At 40.6% G+C, this 25,190-nt stretch overlaps 1 protein-coding gene across 2 annotated transcripts in view; it reads left to right on the top strand.

The window, feature by feature from the left end:
- The first annotated feature begins 13,409 nt into the window (after positions 1–13,409).
- The window catches only part of LOC140734703 (glucoside xylosyltransferase 1-like), a 63,331-nt gene continuing 51,550 nt past the window's right edge, over positions 13,410–25,190 (top strand). Inside the window, exon 1 of one of the 2 annotated variants that reach the window (XM_073059033.1) lies at positions 13,410–13,720. In XM_073059033.1, the coding sequence (XP_072915134.1) occupies positions 13,572–13,720 (149 nt within the window). In that variant the 5' untranslated portion in view covers positions 13,410–13,571. The remainder of the gene's footprint in view (positions 13,721–25,190) is intronic. The other variant, XM_073059034.1, reaches the window with a different exon arrangement.

Raw genomic sequence — 25,190 nt, 5'->3', positions numbered from 1 at the left:
GGTTCTTTGAGTCTCAACAGTAGAGGCGTGGACACACACAGTTTTAATAATAAGGAATTTATTTACAAGGGGAAGTCGGGTCAACACAAGCAACTACAATACACAGGAAGCGGTGTGGGGACAGGGTACGGTTACACAAACAAAGAACAAGGGAAAAGCACTACAACAGCAATCCCCCTTGACCTTGGATAGCTGCGGCTCCCTTACCAGGACAAACAATAGACCTTCCCAAACATAAATCAATGCACTTACCTTCAATTAGGTGCTCTGTAAGAGAGAGCGAGCCAGGCACATGTCTCACCTTTTATAGATAGATAGATAGATACTTTATTCATCCCCATGGGGAAATTCAACATTTTTTCCAATGTCCCATACACTTGTTATAGCAAAACTAATTACATACAATACTAACTCAGTAAAAATATGTTTACTTAAGTAGTTTACTTAATACATTGAGTCCTATAGCATGGGGCTGGGTGAGTAATCCAATTAAGGTGACCAATAATTTAGGTGTGAATTGTTTAGTTGGGAGAGACCAAATGTTGATTGGCATGTGGTGTGTCCTCCGATCAGCCAGGTGGCAGTGCATCTGTCACGTGGCCGGTATCTCTGGATACACCTCCTTTACAGAAACCCAGTTAGAGAGGAAAGAAAGCGTGGGATGGTGTTGTTTCCTTTTTCAATTATATTTGTTCTGGGATTAGCAGTTTCATTGCAGCAACCTCTTTTTTTTTTGCATTAAAAACAATGAACACAAAATTACCATAAGATTAGATTTACTTAAATGTGTTTTATAAAATCTGTCTCAAGTAGATTACTATAAAAATTTCTCAAACAAAATTAAAAATCCTACAAAAATGATCTGTAACTTTCTAGTAAATGAATGCTCAAGGGGAACGTGGTACATTTCATTTAGTTATGGAGTTGCTTTGAGGTAATATTTCTGTTCCATTTCTGATTAAATAAAATTGCAGTATCACTTCCTGGCAAATGTGTTTTATGACAAAATATAACAGTTACTGAAGATTTAATTTATGTGTATTTCCTGTAGTTGTGAAATGGGTGGTATTCTTGTGGAGTTTTTGGATTAAAATCTCACTTCAAGGACTTGAATATTCCACCAGTCCTTGGTGCACTTTAAAAAAAACCTACCGGTACATGCTTATGCCATCAGTTCATTCAGTTTACTCACATTTACAATATGTTAATATTCATTACCTTAAGAATGTTCACTTCTTCCTTGGCATGTTTATTGTGTTTTTGGCTGTGATAACATATGCAAAACATTACAACGTACACAAAATGCTGGAGGAACTGAGCAGGATGGGCAGCCACTCTGGAAGAGTAAACAGTCAAAATTTTGGGCCGAGACCCTTCATTAGGACGGGAAAAAAAGGATGAGGAGTCAGAGAAAGAAGATGGAGGGAGGAGGGGAGGAAGATGGTAGGTAATAGGTGAAATCAGAAGTGGAGGAGGGGTGAAGTAAAGAGCTGGGAGGTCAATTGGTGAAAAAGATAAAGGGCTGGAGAAGGGTTTATCTGATAGGAGAGGATAGAGACCATGGAAGGAAGGGAAGGTGGAGAGCACTCTATCTCCTTCACCGATTTACTTCCCAGCTCTTCACTTCATCCCTCCCCCCTCCTGATTTCACCTATCATCTACCACCTTATACTTCTTCTCCCTCTCTCCCCCCCCCACCTTCTTACTTGGACTTCTCATTTTTTTTCCCAGTCCTAATGAAGGGACCTGGCCCAAAACGTCAACTGTTTGCAATTTTCCATAGATTCTGCCCGGCCTTCTGAACTCCTCCAGCATTTTGTGTGTGTTACTTGGATTTCCAGCATCTTCAGATTTTCTCATGTTTGGGATGTGCAAAACATTATTTATTCTGGTGCCTTCCCCCCCCCCCCCCCCCCACCCCACTTCCTTTCCAGTCCTGAAAAAGGGTCTGGGCCCAAAATGTCGACAGTTTATTCATTTCTACAGATGCTGCTTGGATCGCTGAGTTCCTCCAGCTTTTTTTGTGTATTGCCATGGATTTCCAGCATCTGCATACTGTTTTGTGATTATGCTGAATATTTTAACCATTATTCTCTATTAGAATTTCCTCTGTTTGTGCACCTGAGGGACCCACATTAATTTTCAGCCATTTCTTTTATATATGTGTAACGCTCTGTGAAAGGTTTTGCTGCCAATGTAATAGTCTTTCTGTAGAAGCAGTGTTTGGGTTATGGTTAGAGATAACAGGTGCTTTGGAATGTGAGCTGTCTAATGACGGGAGGGTGTTTTTGCGCCATGTGCCTGACACCAGGTGATCTGGGTCTTTTGTTTGGCGGGAGCTGAAGAGAGAAGACGCCAGAATGGAGCCATGAGCCGACGAAGGCCGGGGTGATTGAAGGAGAATCAGCGAAGGGGAAACCATGAGCTCCAACTTGTGCACATTAGACTGCTTCATTGAAATGGGCCCTTTTCTTTTTGCTTTTCCTTCACTAACCCTGTAGTCAAATTAAAAATTATAAAGCTAAATCGTTTAATTGTTTGAGGTATACTGTCTGTTATCTTGTGGTACTGATTTGTAACAGGGTAACAAATCACGCAACATCCACACAAATGGAGGTTGCAGGGTGGACTCGCCTCTCAATCTCACCCATTTGGCAGGGCCAGAGATTGTCTTCCCTAGACTTACGTGGCCGACAGAACCTGAGGGTTGCGTATGTAGGATCTGTAATATTTCTTGAAGAATAATAGAATAGTATTGACATTATAATATCAATGAAGATAGCACCAAATCATTTCAGTACTGTAATATCATTCATGGCAATGCTATTCTAGTGTTAACATTTTCCTCTCCTTGTGGGGGAAAAAGGACGACTAAATACAGTCAAATAAAGAGAATGAAGATAGAAAAAAAAGATAGGCAGTCTAAAGCATACAGTATGTGGGTCCCTTTGAGAGATTTGCAGAGGCAATTTTAAAGGAGAATATGGCTGTGACATTAAATATTTACAAATGTTCACAATTAATGACACAATAAACATGTCAAGGGGTATAAGCGGGTGGGAGAAATTGAAATGAAAATTTTTTAAGTAATGAATATTTATTCCTTTCTCCACTACCACTGCTTAACCAACTAAAATTCTCCAGCAGATAGTTTGTTGCTCCAGATTCCAGTACGTACCTACAGACTCTTGTGTTTATATAAAAGAAACCTGGATTCAGTCCTGACCTTGAGTGTTGTTTGTGTGAGATACAGGGAAAGAAGGTGAAGGGGAGTGAGACTAATGGGAATGCTTCCTTGGGAATCAGTATGGATCTCCTTCTGTGTTGTTACAAGATCAAATCCATTGTTGTTCTAGACAGACCGAGTTCTCACTATGATTTGGGGCAACTGCTTTTAGAAACCAGAAAGGTTCTTGAGAGGGACCATAGCAGTAACTCTCCTAGTAACAGACAGTACTACGTCCTGGGTAGTGTGACGCTATTACAGATTGTGCCTTTGGAGTTTGGAGTTCAATTCCAGCGTCCTCTGTATGGAGTCTGTGTTCATCCTCCCTGTGGAATGCACGGGTCTCCCCAGGTGCTCCAGTTTCCTCCCACTGGAGATGTTCCGGGTAGGTTAATTGGTCATTGTAAATTGCTCCTTGATAAGGTTAGGGTTAAACAGGTGTTATGGACTGTAACGTTTTAGAAACGAACCAGCAGCAATAGATTACACATGGAGTCTGGTTTTGATGATAAAACTACTATCTTTATTACTAACTACTTATAATATAGTAGCTTAAACCAAAATAAACAGAAGTTAATGGTGTCATGTGTAAATATAGCACCCAAACTATATTGAGCTTGGGGGGAGGGGAACAAGGCTTAGAGATGGTAAAGTCAGGAAGTTCAATAATCCACAAAATAAATGATGGAGAGAGATATTTCCAATCCAGGTTGTAACGGAGAGAAAAGGTAAGTGAGAAGTATTCCACTGGTTCCACGCTGGAAACAGGTAAACAGTCGTCATAGACCTTGTCTGTCGTATCGTTCCAAATCCACATACAAATTATCACCAAAAACGACCTGTCACAGGGATATATAGTCTTCGAGTGGTTACCAGGCAAGGGTTAACACATGAGTGGTCCCACAGGATATTCCAAAATCCACTCCTATGGATTATACAAAGTGACAGTCACTTTTCTGTTGTGCACTGCGTGCCTTGTGGGCATGGGAGAGTTCCAAGCCCCAGCTGCAACAAGCTGAAGCTACTGGCTTCCCCAGACTCTCTCTCTCTCTCTCTCTCCTGTATATGATAGATAGATAGATACTTTATTCATCCCCATGGGGAAATTCAACTTTTTTCCAATGTCCCATACACTTGTTGTAGCAAAACTAATTACATACAATACTTAACTCAGTAAAAAATATGATATGCATCTAAATCACTATCTCAAGAAGCATTAATAATAGCTTTTAAAAAGTTCTTAAGTCCTGGCGGTTGAATTGTAAAGCCTAATGGCATTGGGGAGTATTGACCTCTTCATCCTGTCTGAGGAGCATTGCATCGATAGTAACCTGTCGCTGAAACTGCTTCTCTGTCTCTGGATGGTGCTATGTAGAGGATGTTCAGAGTTATCCATAATTGACCGTAGCCTACTCAGTGCCCTTCGCTCAGCTACCGATGTTAAACTCTCCAGTACTTTGCCCACGACAGAGCCCGCCTTCCTTACCAGCTTATTAAGACGTGAGGCATCCCTCTTCTTAATGCTTCCTCCCCAACACGCCACCACAAAGAAGAGGGCGCTCTCCACAACTGACCTATAGAACATCTTCAGCATCTCACTACAGACATTGAATGACGCCAACCTTCTAAGGAAGTACAGTCGACTCTGTGCCTTCCTGCACAAGGCATCTGTGTTGAGTTTAAGTTCGCAGCAGCCTGTGACTGATGTCATAGTCCTGCCTCACTCAGGCGCTTAAAGCGACAGTCCACAGTAAACGAAACCTGCGGGTTCGTAACACAGGGTTGTCAGTGGTTGCTGGGGTGGCATGGCTTGAAAGGCCAGAAGGGCCTCCTCTGTGCTGTATCTCTAAATAAAAGTAAATAAACAATATAGAGATACCTCTCTACTTTTCTCCTTCGAGATGGGATCTCCAGGTACATGCTTCTCTTCCCAGCTGTGATCAGTGAGGTTGTGGATTTGTCATTGAAACTGCTCATGCTACGTTTGTGACCATCAGCAATGGGTACTGCCTGTTGCTGAGGGCTTGTGATTTTTCAGTTGGCATTTGGTTTTTACAATTTTTTTGGTCAGCTCCGGCAAGAAGAGATTGAATAGGCTGCTTGGGGATGGACTCGTGTGTGCTCAACACTGAGGAGGGAGTTATAGTTGAGGACATCTTTGAAGCATTCCTTCCAGTTGGCATTGACTGTCTCTTGCCCTTGAAATTCACTTCCTTTCTATGGTCTCAGTGGGTTTGGGCCAAGGATCTCCCTGCACATCATGGCAGTTAGCAGGTTGTAGAGGCTCCTAGGTGCTTTCCACCTACCCTAGGACTCATCTGCGCCTCTTTCCTCCTGGGCCTTGATCTTACACATCACCTGTGGAGCTGTTTTTCTTCAACCTTGACAAATGGTGAATCCAGCAAAGCCTTCTGTTTGTGGTAAGTTAGTTCCCAGATCTCCTGGTTACTTTCATCATACCAGTGCTGATTCTTTTTGGTGGACTTGATAGCTCATAATTTTGGATTTCTGGCCAGTACATATGCTGTGGAGAATGCAACTCCTGTTAACTGGGAATTAACAAATAGTCTGTCAGGACCTGTCTAAGAACTACCCTTTCTTTTTGCTGAGCTCTTTTGGCATTTTGAAGATGAATATCTTGTAGAAAGCCACTCTAGCTCTTAGCTGTGACCATATGCCCATCAAGCACCTTCTGTAGTTCTTTTTCCCTCATGCCTTTGGTTGATGATTCTGGAACAAGTTAATAGTATGTGAGATTTAAATGAATCTCTGATTGACCAAAGGGATCCTATTTTTGACTTTACTAGCTTCACCTTTACAGACCATTGTCAAATCACTTGTTGAGAAAGCAACTGCTACTCCTTGACCTTGTCAATCTCTGACTTTATTGGTGTTACATTTACTAGGCAGTGTACCTTAACACCTGAACCTTTCATCACAAGCTCGCATCGTGGCTGATAATCGAGATGGTGCATATGCCAGTGCTGTTAGTTTATTTTGTTGCACTTCAGTATAAATTTACAATGAACAAATGTCAGATTACAAACAAGATTTGTAATCTTGCTGTTGTTCCACGCTCAGTGGCCACTTTATTAGATACACCTATACATATGCTTATTAATACAAATATCTCACCAGCCAATTGTATGACAGCAACTTGATGCATAAAAGCATGTAGACGTGGTCAAGAGGTTCAGTTGCCATTCATATCAAACATCGGAATGGGAAAGAAATGTGAACTAAATGACTTTGACTGTGGAGTGATTGTTGGTGTCAGATGGGGCAGTTTGAGTATCTCAGAAATGGCTGATCTAGGATTTTTATGCTCATAGTCTCTAATGTTTACAGAGAATACTGCCAAAAAAATACATCCAGTGAGCAGCAGTCCTGTGGGCAAAAATACCCTGCTAATCAAGGGTCTAAGGAGAATGGCCAGATTGGTTCAAGCTGATGGGAATGTACCAGTAACTCAAGTAACTGTGCATTATAACAGTGGTGTAAAGAAGAGCATCTCTGATTCCACAACACATCAAGCCTCGAGGTACTGTAAATGGGCTACAGCAGCGGAAGACCACAAATATATTGGTCATTGTCAATTTGATAAGTCTGTCAAATTTTGTCCTGGACCCGTTGATCAATTTCTATTGCAAACCACCAGTACAGAGATCTTTGGGCAGAGCTCGGAAAAAGTGACGCAGTGGACTTTTAACATCGTAAACCAGTGAGTTGTTTGTTATGTCTCCGCTGTTGGTGTGAAACAGAGACATAGCTTTCTCCCTTATTAAGGAGAGACAGAGAGCCTGTGGTAAGTCGAATACCGGGTGAACGTGTAGTCTTTGGAGTACTGCAAGTCTGTGTCTTTGCTGTTGCTTTTGCTGCATGTTTGAGTGCTCGGTGACGGGTGCGGATGCTTTCTTTATGCTGGTGGGGGAGGGTTATTGTTGCTTGCTGCTGCTTACGTGTGGGGGGGGGCAGCTGGGAGGCCTTGAGGTTCTAACATTTAACTGTCGTTCATTCTTTGGGGCACTCCTCTTTTCATGGATGGTTGCTAAGAAAAAAGCATTTCAGGATGTATATTGTATCCATTTCTCTTACATTAAATGTACGTTTGAAATGTGTGTCAAATTTCTGACATCCATACACTACTGCTGATAGTTCTGCTTCTGTTATGGCATATCTTCTTTCTACAAATGTGAATGTTTTTGAGGCAAATACTAGAGTTGCTCCCAGCCTTTCATAAAAACTTTTACCAGGAACAAGAAAGTTTCTTGCCTACTCCAATAAGAAAGGCATTAAGATTTTAACTTTTAAAGATTCATGGGTTATCACGCGTTATGTTGTAAATCAATTTATTGGTTCATTAAAAACCAATTGGTTTATTGTCATTCAACTGTACACATGTACACCGCCAAACAAAACCACATTCCTCTGGACCAAAATACACAACACAGTGCATATTACCCACACACACAACAAATAAAGTAACATTACCACAAATAGATTAACAAATAATAAGGTGCATTTACAACACGATTTTAAAAGTACAATTGAAAGTTTAATGCTACTGGCGCTTCATGCATGAGAAAACCTGAGTGGTGGCAGGGAGTTCAGTAGTCTTAATGCAGCAGTAACTCCTGCCTGATAGTAGGGGGTCAAAGTAAGGGAGGAATCATTAATAATACTCAGATCCTTGCATACACAGCACTCCTGATAAAGATCTCTGGGTGGAGTAGAGACCCCTAAGCAATGAGAATTGTCCTATTTAATACATACAATAGTACAAATTCACGTTGAACCTGTAAGGTGCATGTGTTGAATAGATCAGTGAAGTAACGATCATAAAGTTGTTTCACTATTTGACACAGGCTTTTTCTTCGACTTCAGTTTCTTGAGACAATTCAGGTATAAAACTAATCAAGAGCTCTTGATTATTTGCTGATCCCTCAACCACACAGTGAAGCAGCTATCAAAAGTTATGATTTTGATCAGGTGGATAATTGGGTAGAGGAATGGCAAATGGCATTCAATTCAGAGAAGTGTGAATTATTGCATCTTGGGAAGCCCAACCTAGTGAATGGTTGAGGCCTGGGGATTGTTGTAGACCAGAGAGACCTGGGAGTACAAATAAATGGTTCCCTGAAAGTTAAACAAGGCGGTGAAGATGGCATTGACACATTGGCCTTCATCAGTCAGGGAATCAGGGGTTAGGACATTATGATGCAGTTGTACAAGACATTGTTTAGAGCTCTTGTCACCTAGATTTTTCAAAGAGTAAAGTCATTAAGGTGGAATGAGTGCAAAGACAGTTTATGAAACTGTTGCCTGGACTTGCTGGCCTGAGTTATAGGAAGAGATTGGGACAGCTATGACATTATTCCTTGGAGCACATAGGTATCAGTTACTCTTGAGAGACCATGGATTTGCGCTTTGTAAAGTTTCAAGGGCACAGGCCTGGGCAGGGTTGTATGGGAGACCAGCAGTTGCCCAAGCTGCAAGTCTCCCTCTCTCCATACCACTAATGTTGTCCAAGGGAAGGGCACTAGGACCCAAGCAGCTTGGCACCGGTGTCGTCGCAGAGCAATGTAGTGGTGACCTTATTGAGGTGAATAAAATCATGAGGAGCATAGATTAGGTAAATGTATGGAGTCTTTTCTCAATAGGTTTCAACAGGTATATTTGATATCAGAGAGGTGTATATAATATACATCCTGAAATTCTTTTTCTGTGCAAACATCCACAAAACCGAGGAATGCCCTGAAAAGTGAGTGACAATTAAACATTAAAACCCCAAAGCCTCCCCAGTTCCCCCCTCCCGCGCACAAACAGCAACAAGGCAACACCCCCCACCAGCAAAAAAGTATCAGCACCCTCCACTGAGCACCCAAGCATCCAGCAAAGCATCAATGAAGACACAGAGTTGCAGAACTCCAAAGACTACTCGTTCACCCGGTATTCGACATATCACAGGCTCACTCTCTCTCCCTAATAAGGGAAAAAGAGGTGTCCCCATTTCACAGTGAAAGGGGAGACATAACAAACAACTCGCTGATTTATGATGTCGTAAGTCTGTTGTGTCGCTTTTTCTAAGCTCTGTGCCCAGAGACTCAGCCCCAGAAAGGCACAGCTCTTTGGAAACACAACCCCCCCCCCCGCCCCCCCGCCCATGGCGGCTAACCTGCTGCTCCCGATGTTCCGTGTTCTCCCACGACGCTTCAATCACGGGCAGCGGCCTAGAATCAGCACGTCTTCAGAGCCACAAAATTCCGGAACCTTGAATGCACACTAGTCTTCCAGGCCACGTCTTTGGGATATCAAAAAGTGGCCAGTCGTGAAGACCTGAGAGCGGGTCCCATTCCCGCAGAGAACCAAAGTCAGAGTGTAACTCCAGATCAGGGTCTTTAAAAGAACCTTGGAAAGGAAGAAAAGAGATATCAAAGATAGAAATAGAGCTGTTCCTGAAGATGCAAGCAAAGGAGTCGCCGTTTAGCACCATCTTGACTTCACTCCACCCCTCCGAATCAAATACTAGAGAGCATAGATTCAAGCTGGGAGGGGAAAGACTTAAAAGGAACCCGAGGGGTAGATTTCTCATGCAGGGCCAGTGCATATATGGAATGGGCCACAGAGGAAATGGTTGAGGCAGTTACAATAACAATATTTAAAAGGTGTATGAATAGGAAAAGGTTTAAAGGAAATGTGGGCAGATGGGACAAGGTTAGATGGGAATCTTAGTTGGCATGGTTGGTTAAGCTCAAAGGCTTGTTTTTCTGTGCCTTAATAATCTATGACTACCCTATATACTCTGTTTTGAAAGGTCTGTCAGTGTCCCATCAGTCCATTCCTATCTCAGCTCTCCCTCCTCTCTATCTGATCAATAATCAGCTTATACCATAGGTAAACTCTCCTTGATTAAACAAGTGAATGTGCCCCCTCTTCATCTCTGGCCTTTACTCATGGGTTCTTCGTATGTCTTGTATAGGTAATTCCTTCTGCTAAGATCACTTCAGTAACATGACTTAATTAACATGCCTGTCTAATCTGTCTGAAAGTATCGATACCAGGTTTTCCAATTTCCTTATCTGCATACACCCAGCATGGCATGTTTATCTCATCTGTCCAGAGGATGTAGTTACACCTCATCCCGAACCTCAGTTTTGAGAGATTACCAGTTAAAGTGTATAATTTAAAGAATGCTGTTTATTAATGTTCTTCTTCCTTTTCAGAGCATCATACAGCACGGAAATAAGCATCAGGCTGTATCATTCTGGTCCTTTCCAAGTACTTGTGTAAAAGTGTAGTTTAAACACTGTCTCAACCACCTCGTAACACAGCTCATACCAGGTAATCACTAACCTCTGTGTGAAAAACTTAACACTCACATCTTTAAATTTTTCTCTTCTTACCTTAACTAGTTATAGACTCCCCTGGGATGAGGAGGAACTAATTAATGCATGAGGTGTTTTTAGATTTTCAGGTTTTTACAGGAAATTGGTGAAAACAGTTACAGCTCATGGAACTGAGAGTTAATATGTTAGCTGTACTGAGAGTTGGTTAACAGATAGAAAACACAGATATGACTCTGTTTGTCAGGCTGTTGTTACACAATAGGATAATAATGAATACTTTATTGATCCCAAGTGGGAAATTATTTTGTTACAGCAGCAACATTTTAAAACATTTAGCAATAATAATAAATATATTAACTAATAATAGAGTACAGAATATTAATGTAAGAAATACTAAAACAGACTAATCTGATTTATATTTCTTCAATACAAATCTGAGTTTTGTCATTTGCAGAAGTTCTCTGATGAGTCAAGGGTGGTTGAGTGTATCAGAGATGGGCAGGAGTCAGAGTACATTAGACTGAAAGACAAGTTTGTGGAATGGTGTGGGAGGAATCACCTGCTCCTGAATGTGGCCAAAACCAGGGAGATGGAGATTGATTTTAGGAAGAAGGGGACTGTGACGAGATCTGTAAACATTCTGGGAGAAGAAGTTGCGGTGTTGGAGGAGTACAAATACTTGAGTGTTCACCTCGACAACAGACTTAACTAGAAAACCAACACCAAGGCTGTTTGCAAGTAGGAGATGAACAGACTCTCTAAGGAAGCTGAGATCCTTCGATGTGTGCAGCAGGATGTTGGAGATCTTTTTACCAGTCTGTTGTAGCGGCTTCCTTGCGGCTTTATGTCGGGGGGAGTGGCATTCGTGCTGATGATGCAAAAAGACTAAATAAACTGATCAAAAAGGCTGGATCCGTCCTTGGCTACAACCCGGACTCTGTTGAGTTAGTGGTGGAGAGGAGGTCACTATTAAAGAGCTGCTTATCAAACAGGTTGTTTCCATGTTCCTCAGACTACCAAGTTTGATGAATAATTTATATTACACTACAGTTCAGCATCTAAACAAAAATGAATTAAAAGTGTATTGGAGTATTCATTAAAATAATATTTGCTGGTCCAGAGAACATGTATGCTCGTCCAATCCTGAGTGTATTGGGCAACCAGAATTCTACCATAGCGATCGGGATTTGAGGGGATACGGACAAACTTTTATTTCCTTTAACAAAGGTTTTTGACTGTGAACTACAGTAGATGGAATAACTTCTGGAAAAAATGTAAGGTTGCAACCCAAGTAGAAAAACAGAAATGCTGTGCTTTTTTTTTTTAATAATGAGAGATTTTAAACAGGTGGAAACGTAGATAAAAAGAAAAAAAACTTTAACATGGATAGAAAAGATTTAGAATATTATAGGTCAAATATACAAACATAGGAAATCTACAGCACAATACAGGCCCTTTGGCCCACAAAGCTGTGCCGAACATGTCCTTCCCTTCGAGTTACCTAGGGTTACCCATAGCCCTCTATTTTTCTAAGCTCCATGTACCTATCAGGAGTCTCTTAAAAGACCCTATCGTTTCCACCTCCACCACTGCCGCCGGCAGCCCATACCACGCACTCACCACTCTCTGTGTAAAAAACATATCTCTGACACCTCCTCTGTACCTACCTCCAAGTACCTTAAAACTGTGCCCTCTCATGCTGGCCATTTCAGCCCTGGGAAAAAGCCTGACTATCCACACGATCAATGCCTTTCATTATCTTGTACACCTCTATCCGGTCACCTCTCATCCTCCATCGCTTCAAGGAGAAAAGGCTGAGTCTACTCAACTTATTCTCATAAGACATGTTCCCAATCCAGGCAACATCCTTGTAAACCTCCTCTGCACCATTTCTATGGTTTCCACGTCCTTCCTGTAGTGAGGCAACCAGTATTGAACACAGTACTCCAAGTGCGGTCTGACCAGGGTCCTATATAGCTGCAACATTACCTCTTGGCTCTTAACCTCAATCTGACGTTTGATGAAGGCCAATCCACTGTATGCCTTCTTAACCACAGAGTCAACCTGCATAGCAGCTTTGAGTGTCCTATGGACTCGGACCCCAAGATCCCTGTGATCCTCCACACTGCCAAGAGTCTTACCATTAATGCTACATTCTGCCATCATATTTGACCTACCAAAATGAATCTCCTCACACTTACCTGGGTTGAAATCCATCTGCCACTTCTCAGCCCAGTTTTGCATCCTATCAATGTCCCACTGTAACCTCTGACAGCCTTCCACACTATCCACAATGCCCCCAACCTTGGTGTCATCAGCAAATCTACTAACCCAAAAGTCAGCAAATATGACTGGCTTAGATGGGCATCTTGGTTAACATGGACCAGATGGCCCATTGCTGAATGGCATGAGGGTATGGGAAGCAGTCAAAGGGACCTGACTGTCATTGTGCACAAGTCACTTAGAGCTAATTCATAACAGTGAAGCTTCCTCCTGTCTTTTACATAGCAAAGCCCTTTTTCAGGTGTGCTAGTGTATACTATAATAAATGCAAAGTTTTTTAGGAGTGTAACGAAAACAATAGAAAATGTTGCAAATAATCAGCAATGCAGACAGCACTTGTGGAAAGAGAAAAACAACTTTTCAGGTCAATAACGCTGCATTGTGGACTTTAACGTGTAATATTATTGCTTCAATTTCTTTTGGAACTGCATTGGTCGAGCCAAAGAGCGCGCGCAGAAGCTGTCCAGTTGCCAGGCAACCAGTCTGCCGCGGCTCCTCCACGAAGAAAAGGCCAATAAGGTCGGCAACGATTGGACGCGCGCGATTGCATCATCGTGACTGACGGAAGGAAAAGTTCCGCGGGGAAGAATGTGGGCGGGGCTGCCGTATAACCTTTCCTTTAATAAAAGTTTTTGCCAGAGATGAAAATAAGAGCCCGTGGCACCTTTCCAACGGTGCTTCTGTTCTAGTTGGATTGCAAGCGTCGAGCCAGCGGCATGCGGCGCTACGTGCGGGCCGTGCTGCTGTGTTTGGCCTTCGCCCTCATCCTCGTCCTTTATGTTTTCAACGAAATCGCAGGAGCGGAAGAGGGCGTTCGCGGCCAGCCCGTTTGGAATCGGAGAAATGGAGGGCGCGAAGCGAGCAGGTAAAGCGGAGGTCTGTGTTTAAATGAGGGTGGGGTGGGGTGGGGTGGGGTGGGGTGGGGTGGGGTGGGGTGGGGTGGGGTGGGGTGGGGTGGAGGAGGGTATTGATGAGGGGGGGTGGGGGAGGCCGAAACCGCGCGGGGGCGGTGTTAAAACCCGCGGTCATTGCGCACCCGCTGCTGTGAGCGCCCCCTGACGCTCTGGAGGTGTAATACCGTCTCTGGGCAATTTGTGCGGTTGGGTGGCTTGATTGTAATGGACACTTGCAGGCGGGAAGTGTTGCAATGGCATAAGACAAATAGAGCAGGACTTGCAAAGTACGGTAAATGATAGAACTCTTGAGGATTGAGATATAATTTTACCCCCGTTTGTATTTCCCTCAGCTTGCACTTATGTGATTATGTTCCTTTTTGTGCATTTTGTCACCTAAGTAGTGCATAACGTATGTTACTTAAAGTTAATGTAAATCATGATTGTCATATTTGTAATTGATAAACACTAGAGATACTGGAGGAGTTCAGCAAGCATCTATGGAGGGAATAAATAGTTGAACCTGCACAAGTGGTAAAAATGAATATAATTATGACATTTAAAAAGGAATTTGGACAGTTACCTGAATAGGAAATGTTTAGAGGTGTAAACATCAAACACAAACCAATGGGATTAGCTCAGATAAGCAACCTGGTCACTATGGACCTGTTACTGTCATGTTTAACTCAATGAATCTTAGTGTGCTTTCTCAGCTGCACTGCTTTTGTAATACATAATTCGCTATATTGGAGAGTCATATACAGGTGTCCCCTGCTTTATGCCATTTTACTTTTACAAAAGACCTACATTGCTATCCTGTTTTCGCATTACAAGGGGATTTTCGCTTTTACGAAAATTTTTCCCTTATAAATTAATGGTTCTTCACTTTACGCCATTTCGGCTTAAGAAAGGTTTCATAGGAATGCTCTACCTTTGTAAAGGGGGGGGGGAACACCTGTAATAGAAGAGCATTTACTTCATTTCAAGTTTAATTGCTATTCATCCATACATGAATAATGTGACAGTAAGCTAGCTGGTAATATTAAAGAGGATTCCAAAAGTTTCTTCAGATACATAATGTAAAAGAGAGGTGAGAGTGGATGTCCAGCCACCGGAAAACTATGCTGCAGGACAGAAATACATGGTGGATGAACTGAATAAGTATTTTGCATCAGTCTTTACCTTGGAAAACACTAGCAGTCAAAGACAACACTTCTAATTTTTTCTAAACTCAAACAAGAAATAGTTTGAGAAAACCACTGAAATATAGTTGGAGGATTAATTTCTTTCCAGTTCAATAGGATAGATCTTCCAGCCATTAATGTAACAAATGCAATCATCCACTGGGCTGAGGGGGATAAACAACTATTAGTCACCATTGGTGAACCAAAAATTGCAGTAATAGGATGCGGTTGCAGTTTGATATTCAGAACTGTTGAAATAATACCGAAAATATCTTTCCAATAATTTCGCAAGCAAGGGCAAGACCAAAACATGTGGGTCAATGAAGTGACTTCAGAATGACATCTGTCACAGGTTGGATTAACATAAGAATAAAATCGAGCAAGTTTATCCTTGGACATGTGAGCCCTATGTACAACCTTAAATTGTATTAGGGCATGTTTGGCACAAATAGAAGAAGAATTGACTGATTGTAAAATTTTTTCCCACTTCTCATTGGGTATAAGACGAAAGAAGTTCTTTTTCCCATTCCTTCTTAATTTTTTCTGATACTCCTGGCTGTATTTTCATGATCATATTATAAACCCTTCTGGCAAGGAATCAGAGCTAAATTTTTTTCCATAATGTCCATTGGACATAATTTTGGAAAAGACTAACATATTATTCAAGAAATTTCTAACTTGCAAGTATCTAAAAAAATGAGTTTTAGGCAAATTATATTTATTGGATAGCTGTTCAAAGGACATAAAACTGTTATCTAAAAATAGATCATGAAAACCTGTTATACCTTTTGTTTTCCATAATACAAAGGCTTGATCCGTAAAAGAGGGCTGAAAAAAAAAGTTAGATATAACAGGGCTTGATAAGATAAACTTATTCAAGCCAAAGAATTTATGAAATTGAAACCATATTTGTAATGTATGTTTAACTATAGGATTAGTTATTTGTTTATTCAATTTAGATAAAGCAAAAGGAAGCGAAGATCCTAAAATAGAAAACAATGAGAAATCTTGTACAGATTTACATTCCAAATTTACCCATTGTGGGCAAGGTGCTATAATCGATTCTTGTGTCCAAAATATTAAATATCGAATATTAACTCCCTAATAGTAAAATCTTAGGTTTGGCAAAGCCAAGCCACCTTCCTTCTTAGGCTTCTGTAAATATGTTTTACTTAATCTAGGATTTTTATTCTGGCACACATATGAGGATATTTTGGAGTCAACAATATCAAAAAAAGATTTAGGAATAAAAATTGGTAATGCTTGGAATAAATATAAAAAATTGGGTAATACTATCATCTTAATAGCATTAATTCGACCAACCAATGACAAAGATAATGGGGACCACCTGGTAATAAGTTGCTTGATTTGGTCAATTCAAGGTAAAAAATTAACTCTAAATAAATCCTTATGTTTCTTGGTAATTTTAATACCCAAATAAGTAAAATGATCTGTGACAACTTTAAATGGTAAGTGTTTATAGTTTGAAACTTGCATATTTAATGGCAATAGTTCAATGTTATTAAAATTCAGTTTGTAGCCAGAAAAGCTACTAAACTGAACAAGCAAGGATAAAATAGCAGGAATAGATCTCTCAGGGTCAGATATGTATAGTAACAAATCATCAGCATATAATGATAACTCATAAGTCCCTTCCCTATGGGTAATACCAAAAATATTAGGTGATTCACAAATGGCAATGGCTAAAGGTTCCAAAGCAATGTCAAATAATAGAGGACTTGAAGGACAGCCTTGCCTCATGCCATGGGATACCTGGAAAAAAAGGAGATCTCTGCTTATTGGTAAGAACCGAAGCCAAAGGTTTATAATATATTAATTTAATCCATAATATAAATTTCAAGCTAAAATTAAAATTCTGCAATGTATTAAATAAATATGGCCATTCAACTCTATTGAACGCTTTTTTAGCATCTAAGGAAATAACACATTCTGGTATTTTAGATGGAGTATAAATTATATTACCGTAGATTCCGGACTACAGAGCGCACCTGATTAAAAGCCGCTGGCTCTAATTTTAGAAATAAAATCAATTTTTTAATTATAAAGGCCGCATCGGATTTTAGGCCGCACCGGATTTTAGGCCGCACCGGATTTTCGGCCGCAGGTGTCCCACGTTGTAATATGAGATATTTACACAGAAAGATATTACACGTGAGGATTTTTTTAACTTTTAATTAAATCCATATGGTAACAAAAACAAATACATATTGCAAATGCTTTTTTTCGAACCGTGCCCGTACGCGGCTACTTTTAAATATATGTTGCGTATACTTCTTTACTGAACAACATTCCAATATCTCCTAACGACTGGTAAAAAAATATATATATTGCAGCCTACCAGGAAAAGTTATTGATCACCTTTAACTTAAAAGCAGCGTTTTCGCTCAGATCCAAAGCCGCTCGCGTAATGCGCTCCCTCCCTCCGTCCCGTTTCATCGCAAACCGGCATTTTCCCACAAGACACCGCGAAACCGGGTGTGACGTCATAGCATCCCGCGATGTAGTACAGAAAACAAATATAGTTTAAACTAAGTAGGCAGCACAATGCTTCGAGTGTTTTCCATGTTGATGAGGGTGAGTACAAATGACTGATTTACAATAATTTAATTGTGAAAGTGCGCTTGATTTATCGTACAATTTCATTGGACCTCTGTGAACTACTCATCAATTTTATTGGTCTACTGTTATGAGGCAAAATGTTTACGAGGCGGCATGAAAAAAATCATGCATTAGCCGCTTCGGATTATTGGCCGCAAAGTTCAAAGCTGTTCAAAATGTGGGAAAAAAGTAGCGGCTTAAAATCCGGAATCTACGGTAATTAATTTTCTGATGTTAAAAGATGAATAACCGTTTTTAATAAATCCGGTCTGGTCTTCAGAGATAATTTGAGGTAATATATTTTCTAATCTAGTGGCCAAAATTTTGGTAAAAACCTTAGAGTCTGTATTCAGCAAGAATATTGGCCAATAGGATGCACATTCAGTGGAGTTTTTATCTTTTTTAAGAATTAGAGAAATGGAGGCATCATAAAAAGATTCTGGTAATTTACCTACAGTTAACGCATCTTTAAAAATTTTACAAAGCCAAGGAGAGAGTATAGAAGAAAAGGATTTAAAAAATTCCACAGTATAACCATCCAGACCAGGGGCTTTACCTGAATTCATTGAAAAAATGGCCTCTTTTATTTCGGTTTCTGTAATAGGTGTGTCTAGAAGTACACAATCTTCTGCTGTTAATTTCGGGATATTCAATTTTCTTAAAAATTAATCCATTATGGAAGAATCCTCAACAAATTCAGTTAAATTTGAAGAAACTTGGAGACCATTTATTCAACATTTTCATATGAGCTAAACTGACTTTTCCTAAACCTTACTTTTATTATCCTTAATTATTTGGATGAAGGTGCGGAGTTATTGACACTACTGTGTATATTTGACATAATGCAATGGCCCATGTTGGTTAGGTTTTTTCTTTTTTTTGGGGGGGGGTTTCTTATTTACTCAATTTTTTGTAATTATTATGAGTTTGGGAGGTTATTATATATGGATTATCATCTATTTGTATTTATACCTTAACCTATTAATTATGTACTCTCAAGCTCTCTGTATTCATGTTTCATTTATGTTTGTTTAAAATTAATAAAAAGATTTAAAAAGAAAAAGGAAAACACTTGCAGTAGGGTGGAAGTTCCAGGTGTCAGGCATCATGAAGTGTGTGAAGTTACCGTTACTAGAGAGAAGGTTCTTGGGAAACTGAAAGGTCTGAAGGTAGATTGGTCGCCTGGACCAGATGGTGTACACCCCAGGGTTCTGAAAGAGGTGACTGAAGAGACTGTGGAGGCATTAGATTCTGGAATGGTTCTAGAAGACTGGAAAATTGCAAATGTCACTCCACTGTTCAAGAAGGGAGAGAGGCAGACAAATGGAAACTATAGGCCAGTTAGTCTGACCTCAGTGGTTGCAGAGATGTTGGAGCCAATTATTAAGGTGAGGTCTCAGGGTACTTGGAGGCACAGGATAAAATAGGCTGTAGTCAGCATGGTTTCCTCAAGGGAAAATCTTGCCTGACAAATCTGTTGGAATTCTTTGAAGAAATAACAAGCAGGACAAACAAAGGAGAATTGGTTGATGTTGTATACTTGGATTTTCAAAAGGCCTTTGACAAGGTGCCACATGAGGCTGCTGAACAAGCTACTAGCCTATTGTATTACAGGAAGGATAAAGCAGTGGCTGATTGGCAGGAGGTAAAGAGTGGGAATAAAGGGAGCCTTTTCTAGTTGGCTGTTAGTGAGTAGTAGTGTTCCGCGTGGGTCTGTGTTGGGATCAATTCTTCTTGTGCTATATGTCAATGATTTGGATGATGGAATTGATGGTTTTGTTGCAAAGTTTGTAGATGATATGAAGATAGGTGGAGGATCAGGTGGTTTTGAGGAACTAGAGAAGCTACAGAAGGACTTAGATTAGGAGAATGGGCAAAGAAGTAGCAGATGGAATACAATGTTGGAAAGTGTATGCTCATGCACTTAGGGAGAAGAAATGAAAGGCCTGACCGTTTTCGACATGGAGAGGAAATACAAAAAAACTGGATCGCAAAGGGATTTGGGAGTCCTTGTGCAGGGTTCCCTAAAGGTTAATTTGCAGGTTGAGTTAGTAGTGAGGAAGGCAGGTGCAATGTTAGCATTCATTTCAAGAGGACTAGAATATAAAAGCAAGGATGTAATGTTGAGACTTGATAAAGCACTGGTGGGGCCTCACTGGGAGTACTGAAAGTAGTTTTGGGCTCCTTAGAAAGGATGGCTGAAACTGGAGAGGGTTCAAAGGAGGTTCATGAAAATTATGAAAAAAGTTGTAGATGCTGGAAATCCTGATGAAAGGTCTTGGCCCGAAATGTCGACTGTGTACTCTTTTTCCATAGATGCTACCTGGCCTGCTGAGTCCCTCCAGCATTTTGTGTGTGTTTCGCAAAAATTATTCCAGGATTGAATAGCTTGTCATTTGTAGAGTGTTTGATGGCTCTGGCCCAGTACTCACTAGAATTCAGAAGAATGAGGGGTGACCTCATTAAAACTTATTGAATGGTGAAAGGCCTTGATAGAGTGGTTGTGGAGAAGATATTTCCTATGATGGGAGAATCTAAGGCCAGAATAGTCACAGCCTCAGAATAGAGGGCGTCCTTTTGGAATGGAGATGAGGAGGAATTTCTTTAGCTAGAGAATAGTAAATACTGTATGTGTAATTCTTTGCCACAGGCAACTGTGGAGGCCAAGTCTTTATGTACATTTAAGGGAGAGGTTGATAGATTCTTGATTGGTCAGGGCTTGAAGGGATACGGGGAGAAGGCAGGAGATGGGGCTGAGAGGAAAATTGAATCAGCCATGATAAAATGGTAGAGCAGTCTCGGTGGGCAAATGGCATAATTCTGCTCCTATACAGGTTTCCCCCGTGATTCGAAGGTAGAACGATCCAATGAAATGATTTATAAGCCGGATTGTCGTAAAGTGAAGAAGTAATTACCATTTATTTATATGGAAAAAATTTGTGAGCGTTCCACATCCAAAAAAAACCTACCAAATCATGCCAAATAACACATAAAACCTAAAATAACAGTAACATATAGTAAAAGCAGGAATGTTATAAATACACAGCCTATATAAAGTAGAAATACTTTACTGCAATCATTGCAGTGCAGTACTGTCCACCGTAACACTCTCGGCAGAAACATTCGGCGCATGCGCAGTCGGCAGCACTCTCGGCAGAAGCACTCTCCAGTAAACTTTAACCTCTGAAGCTGACAAATGAAACCAAATACGAAATCATACCAAATAACACATAAAAATACACAGCCTATATAAAGTAGAAGTAAGTGTAAGTAGTAGAAATAAGTGTAATTTCACTTACTGGGATCGGGAAGACAGTGAGCACACTGATGATGGTGCGTTAGGCTGAGTTGTCAGAGGTTGGGGTGGTGGGAGGTAGAGGAGACTGGGGTGTCATCTCATCGTCGTCTGTTTCTATCAGGGCAGGCAGGTCACCTTCTTCTATGTCTGCTTGCCTTGATGTCGAAGGTGGAGGTTCGTTGTCTGCTGTGGCTGATGTGGAAGGCTTGAAAAATGACAGTATGCTTGACTGCTTAGCCTCGTGCATTTTTCTATCATACAGTTCTTTGTAAGCATTCAAAACATCCTGCAAACCTGCCCTAAACCTACATACCCTTTCAAAATTAAAGTCATACTTTTCTGCAGTCATTGCAGCGGAAATCCCACGCAATTGCTTCACGTTCAGTTCCTGGACGACTTCACTTTTGTGCTGTTTGCTACTGCGTTCGGTTTTGATTGTTATCCTTTCTTCTACCAATTGCATCAGCTCTTCATCTGTCAGTTCTTGGTCATGGATGCCAAAACCTTTTTAACATAATCTTCGTCAACTTCCAGAAACCCAGCCTCTTTAGCCAAACTCACTATTGCCGTATTTATTGTTGATGGTTCGAAGCCTTTAAAATCATTCACTGCTTCAGGACATAGTTTCCTCCAAGTGCCATTTCTCATCGAGACTGTTGGCCTATGGAGAGCATCTCCAATGTTGGCGATTGCCAGTTTTTTTTATTGTACTCTTTCCTGATCTCTTGCAAAGATGCTTTGGAATTGCCCTCTCTGTCAGTGGCACTTACAATAAAACGCATCACATTTTGCGTATAGTAAGCCTTGATTGTGGCTATTAGGCCTTGGTCACACGGCCGCTGCAATGATGTCATATTTGGCAGTAAGAACACAAATGATACTGCCATACTTGGTAATGCCAGGTGAATGAGCAGCACAATTATTGACAATCACAAGACACTTATTATTGAGGTTATTTTCTCTACAGTATTTTTCAACAAAGGGACTAACGTTTCCACTCATGTACTCAGAAAAAAGCACTTGGGTATTCCAACCACTTGGATGTGAACGGAACACAACGGAAGTGTTTTCTTATCAACACCTTTAAGTGCCCTCGGATTTTCTGAATGGTACACTAGTAGAGGCTTAAGGACAGCATCACCAGTGGTGTTAATAATAGGCGTTAGGGTAAACCCGTCCTTCGATGCCTTGTGCCCCTTAGCCTGCCTTTCTTCTATCAAAATAAATGTCTTGCTCAGCAATTTTTTCCAATAAATTGCAGTTTCGTCACGGTTAAACACTTGCTTATATGAATAACCATCTTCTGTAATTATTTTCTTCAGTTCTGCTGGGAACTTTTTGGCAGCTTTTGTATCAGCCGAAGCACTCTCTCCAGTAAATGTTAAGCTATGAAGCTGCCCTCATCCCAGAAACGGATCAAACCACCCATGACTGCCTTTAAATTCCACTTTCGCAACACTTTAATCACCATCGTCCAGTGCTTTCTGTTTCAGCTTATTAAAAAGACTGACTGATTTCTCCTTAAGTATAAGGTAACTTAACGGAACATCACGCTTTGTACACCCATCAATCCACTCAAGCAATATACTTTCCATTTTATCCATTATTGGATGCCGACTAAGAGAGACCACTTTGCTACGAGCAGAACCAACAGTAACATCGGCAGCTTTCAAAATTCTTTCTCTCTGCGTATAAATAGTGCGAATGGTGGACACAGGCAAATTCAATGCATGGACAATGTCCTTACTTCATTGACCACGATTGAAATGCTTAATTATGTCTAGTTTTACATTAAGTGTAACACCCTTATGAGCTCTTTTAGACTTTTCCGATACAGGTACCTTAGAACTCATCTTGCTAAAGGATGCAAAATAAATCGACATACAGTAAAGCACAGATGCTCACAGGCACGTGTTTAAGCAATGGCGGCTAAATGCGGTTCTGGGGAGGAGCTTGGCTGCTTTTTTCGCGCGCTGCCTTTCTTCGTAACAGTGAAAACACCTTCTGTTAGCGAAAACAGGTAACTAATGTAGGTCTTTCGTAACAGCGAGTTGACGTAAAGTGAATGTTCGAAAAACGGGGGACACCTGTATCTTATGGTCTTGTGTTGAGTTGGCAGTTTCCCTGTCACTGTCTGTTCAGTTTTCTTCTGTTCTATCAACTCTTAATAAAACAATCATAAAGGAACAAGTTTTGTGCCTCATTCTTAATTTCTAAAACAACCTTGGATTTAAATATAGAATCCAGAAATTGGTGTAGTCAGTGACAGGATATTCTGGAGTTTAAGAGTTTGTTACACTTGAAAACAAAAGGTGGGAATTTTTAGTGTGCATCGTAAGGGGTAACAACTGCCTCTTGTTACTTCGTTGTCTGAGGGGAAAAAAGTTCTGGCTTTGAATGTTGAATGGAAATCAGGATCATTGAGGACTGCTATGTTGCTATTTAAAAAGAAAAACAGCTGTGAAAATATTGTTTGCAATCTATTTGCTCCTAACCTATTTTTTTGCAATCTATTTTGGATGCACAGTGATCTCTTTTTGGTACCTGGTGAAAATACTGGTTCTACAATCTGTTTGGTTGTTATCTATGTGGTTGCGATCTCTTTAGTTACAATTTACAGTCGGCCCTCCTTATCCGCGAATTCCGCATCTGCGAATTCAACCAACCGCAAATTGCGAAAACCCAGAAGTGCTCTTCCAGCACTTGTTGTTCGAGCATGTACAGACTTTTTTTCCCTTGTCATTATTCCCTAAGCAATGCAGTATAACAACTATTTTACATAGCATTTACATTGTATTAGGTATTATAAGTAATCTGGAGATGATTTGAAGTATATGGGAGGATGTGCGTGGGTTATCATGGATCGGGATCGAAAAAAAATCGGAAGTTCTCTTACTAAGTAAGTCGGAACAGGTACATCCGGTATTATTTAGCGTCAGTTAGTCAGAAGTTTGTCTTCGTATATATTTTACCTTTCTATGCATATATAACACTTAAGAACGTATGTTTCAGCGTCAGGCTCGGGAGTGGAATTTCCCGAATTCGATCTAGTGACAGACCGCTCCCGAGTGTGCTCTCCACCTTGCCGGGTTGATGTGGAGGATCAAAAACCAAAAACCCAATAATTAATCCACTGCGTTGCTTAGTAATAATTGTAGCTTTCATCGGGACAGAGCCTTTCTCACTTTATCCTTTAAAATTGTTCTGATCGTTAACCGACGTAGCCTAACGCTTTTCCAGTGACCGATGGCGCTTCAGCTCTTTCTGATCGCTTTATTATTTCCACTTTGTTTTCAGTCATGATCGTGATTATTTTTGTGAACAGAAACATTGCGGGTTCAGAGCTCTACTGCCAGGTCCTAATGTCCACCACACTGATTAAGGCTAAATAAGGTCTGGGGTTCTGCAGGGTCCAAAGGTCCACCGCATTAAGCCAGGTTGAATAAGGGAGTTGAGCATCAGCGAATTTTGGTATCCGCGAGGGGTCCCGGAACCAATCCCTCGCGGATAAGGAGGGCCGACTGTATTAATATTTTGAGATTGCAGTCTAAGTGATAAAAATACATACGAATTAAGATCGAATTGGAACAATGGCCAAAGTCATGAAACTTACTAAGAACTCTTACCTGAATAAAACATCTATCTCAGTTGGATAAAATTAATGAAAAGTTTGTATGATATTTACCAAGAAAGTTAAGCTTATTAAGAACAAGAAGGTATGTATTGGGTTCAATGAAATGGTTGATACAGATTTAGAGAAAAGACTCCATAGTTGGTTTGATTGAATATGTGAGCAATTGAAAGAGTTCAGAATCAGGTTTATTTTCACTGGCATGTGTCATGAAATTTGTTAACTTAGCAGCAGTTCAATGCAATACATAATATAGAAGACATTAAAGACAGTATATGTATATTGAATAGATTAAAAATTGTGCAAAAGCAGAAATAATATTTTTTTAAAAGTGAAGTAGTATTCACGGGTTCAATGTCCATTTAGGAATCTGATGGCAGATGGGAAGAAACTGTTCCTGAGTTGATGAGTGTGTGCCTTCAGGCTTTTCAACCTCCTATCTCATGGTAGCAATGAGAAAAGGGCATGCCCTGGGTGCTGGAGGTCCTTAATAATGGATGCTACCATTCTGAAACACCACTGCTTGACGATGTCCTGGGTACTTTGTAGGCTGGTACCCAAGATGGAGCTGACTAAATAAATAAATAAAACTGCAGCTTCTTTTGGTCCTTCGTAGTAGTCCCCCAACCCAGACAGTGATGCAGCCTGCCAGAATGCTCTCCATGGTACATCTACAGAAGTTTGAGTGTTTCTGTTGACATACCAAATCT

This window comes from Hemitrygon akajei, chromosome 10, assembly GCF_048418815.1.
Source record: "Hemitrygon akajei chromosome 10, sHemAka1.3, whole genome shotgun sequence".
Taxonomy (NCBI): Eukaryota; Metazoa; Chordata; class Chondrichthyes; order Myliobatiformes; family Dasyatidae; genus Hemitrygon; species Hemitrygon akajei.
The sequence above is the reverse complement of the archived record's forward strand: the minus strand, read 5'-3'. Positions and strand labels throughout refer to the sequence as shown.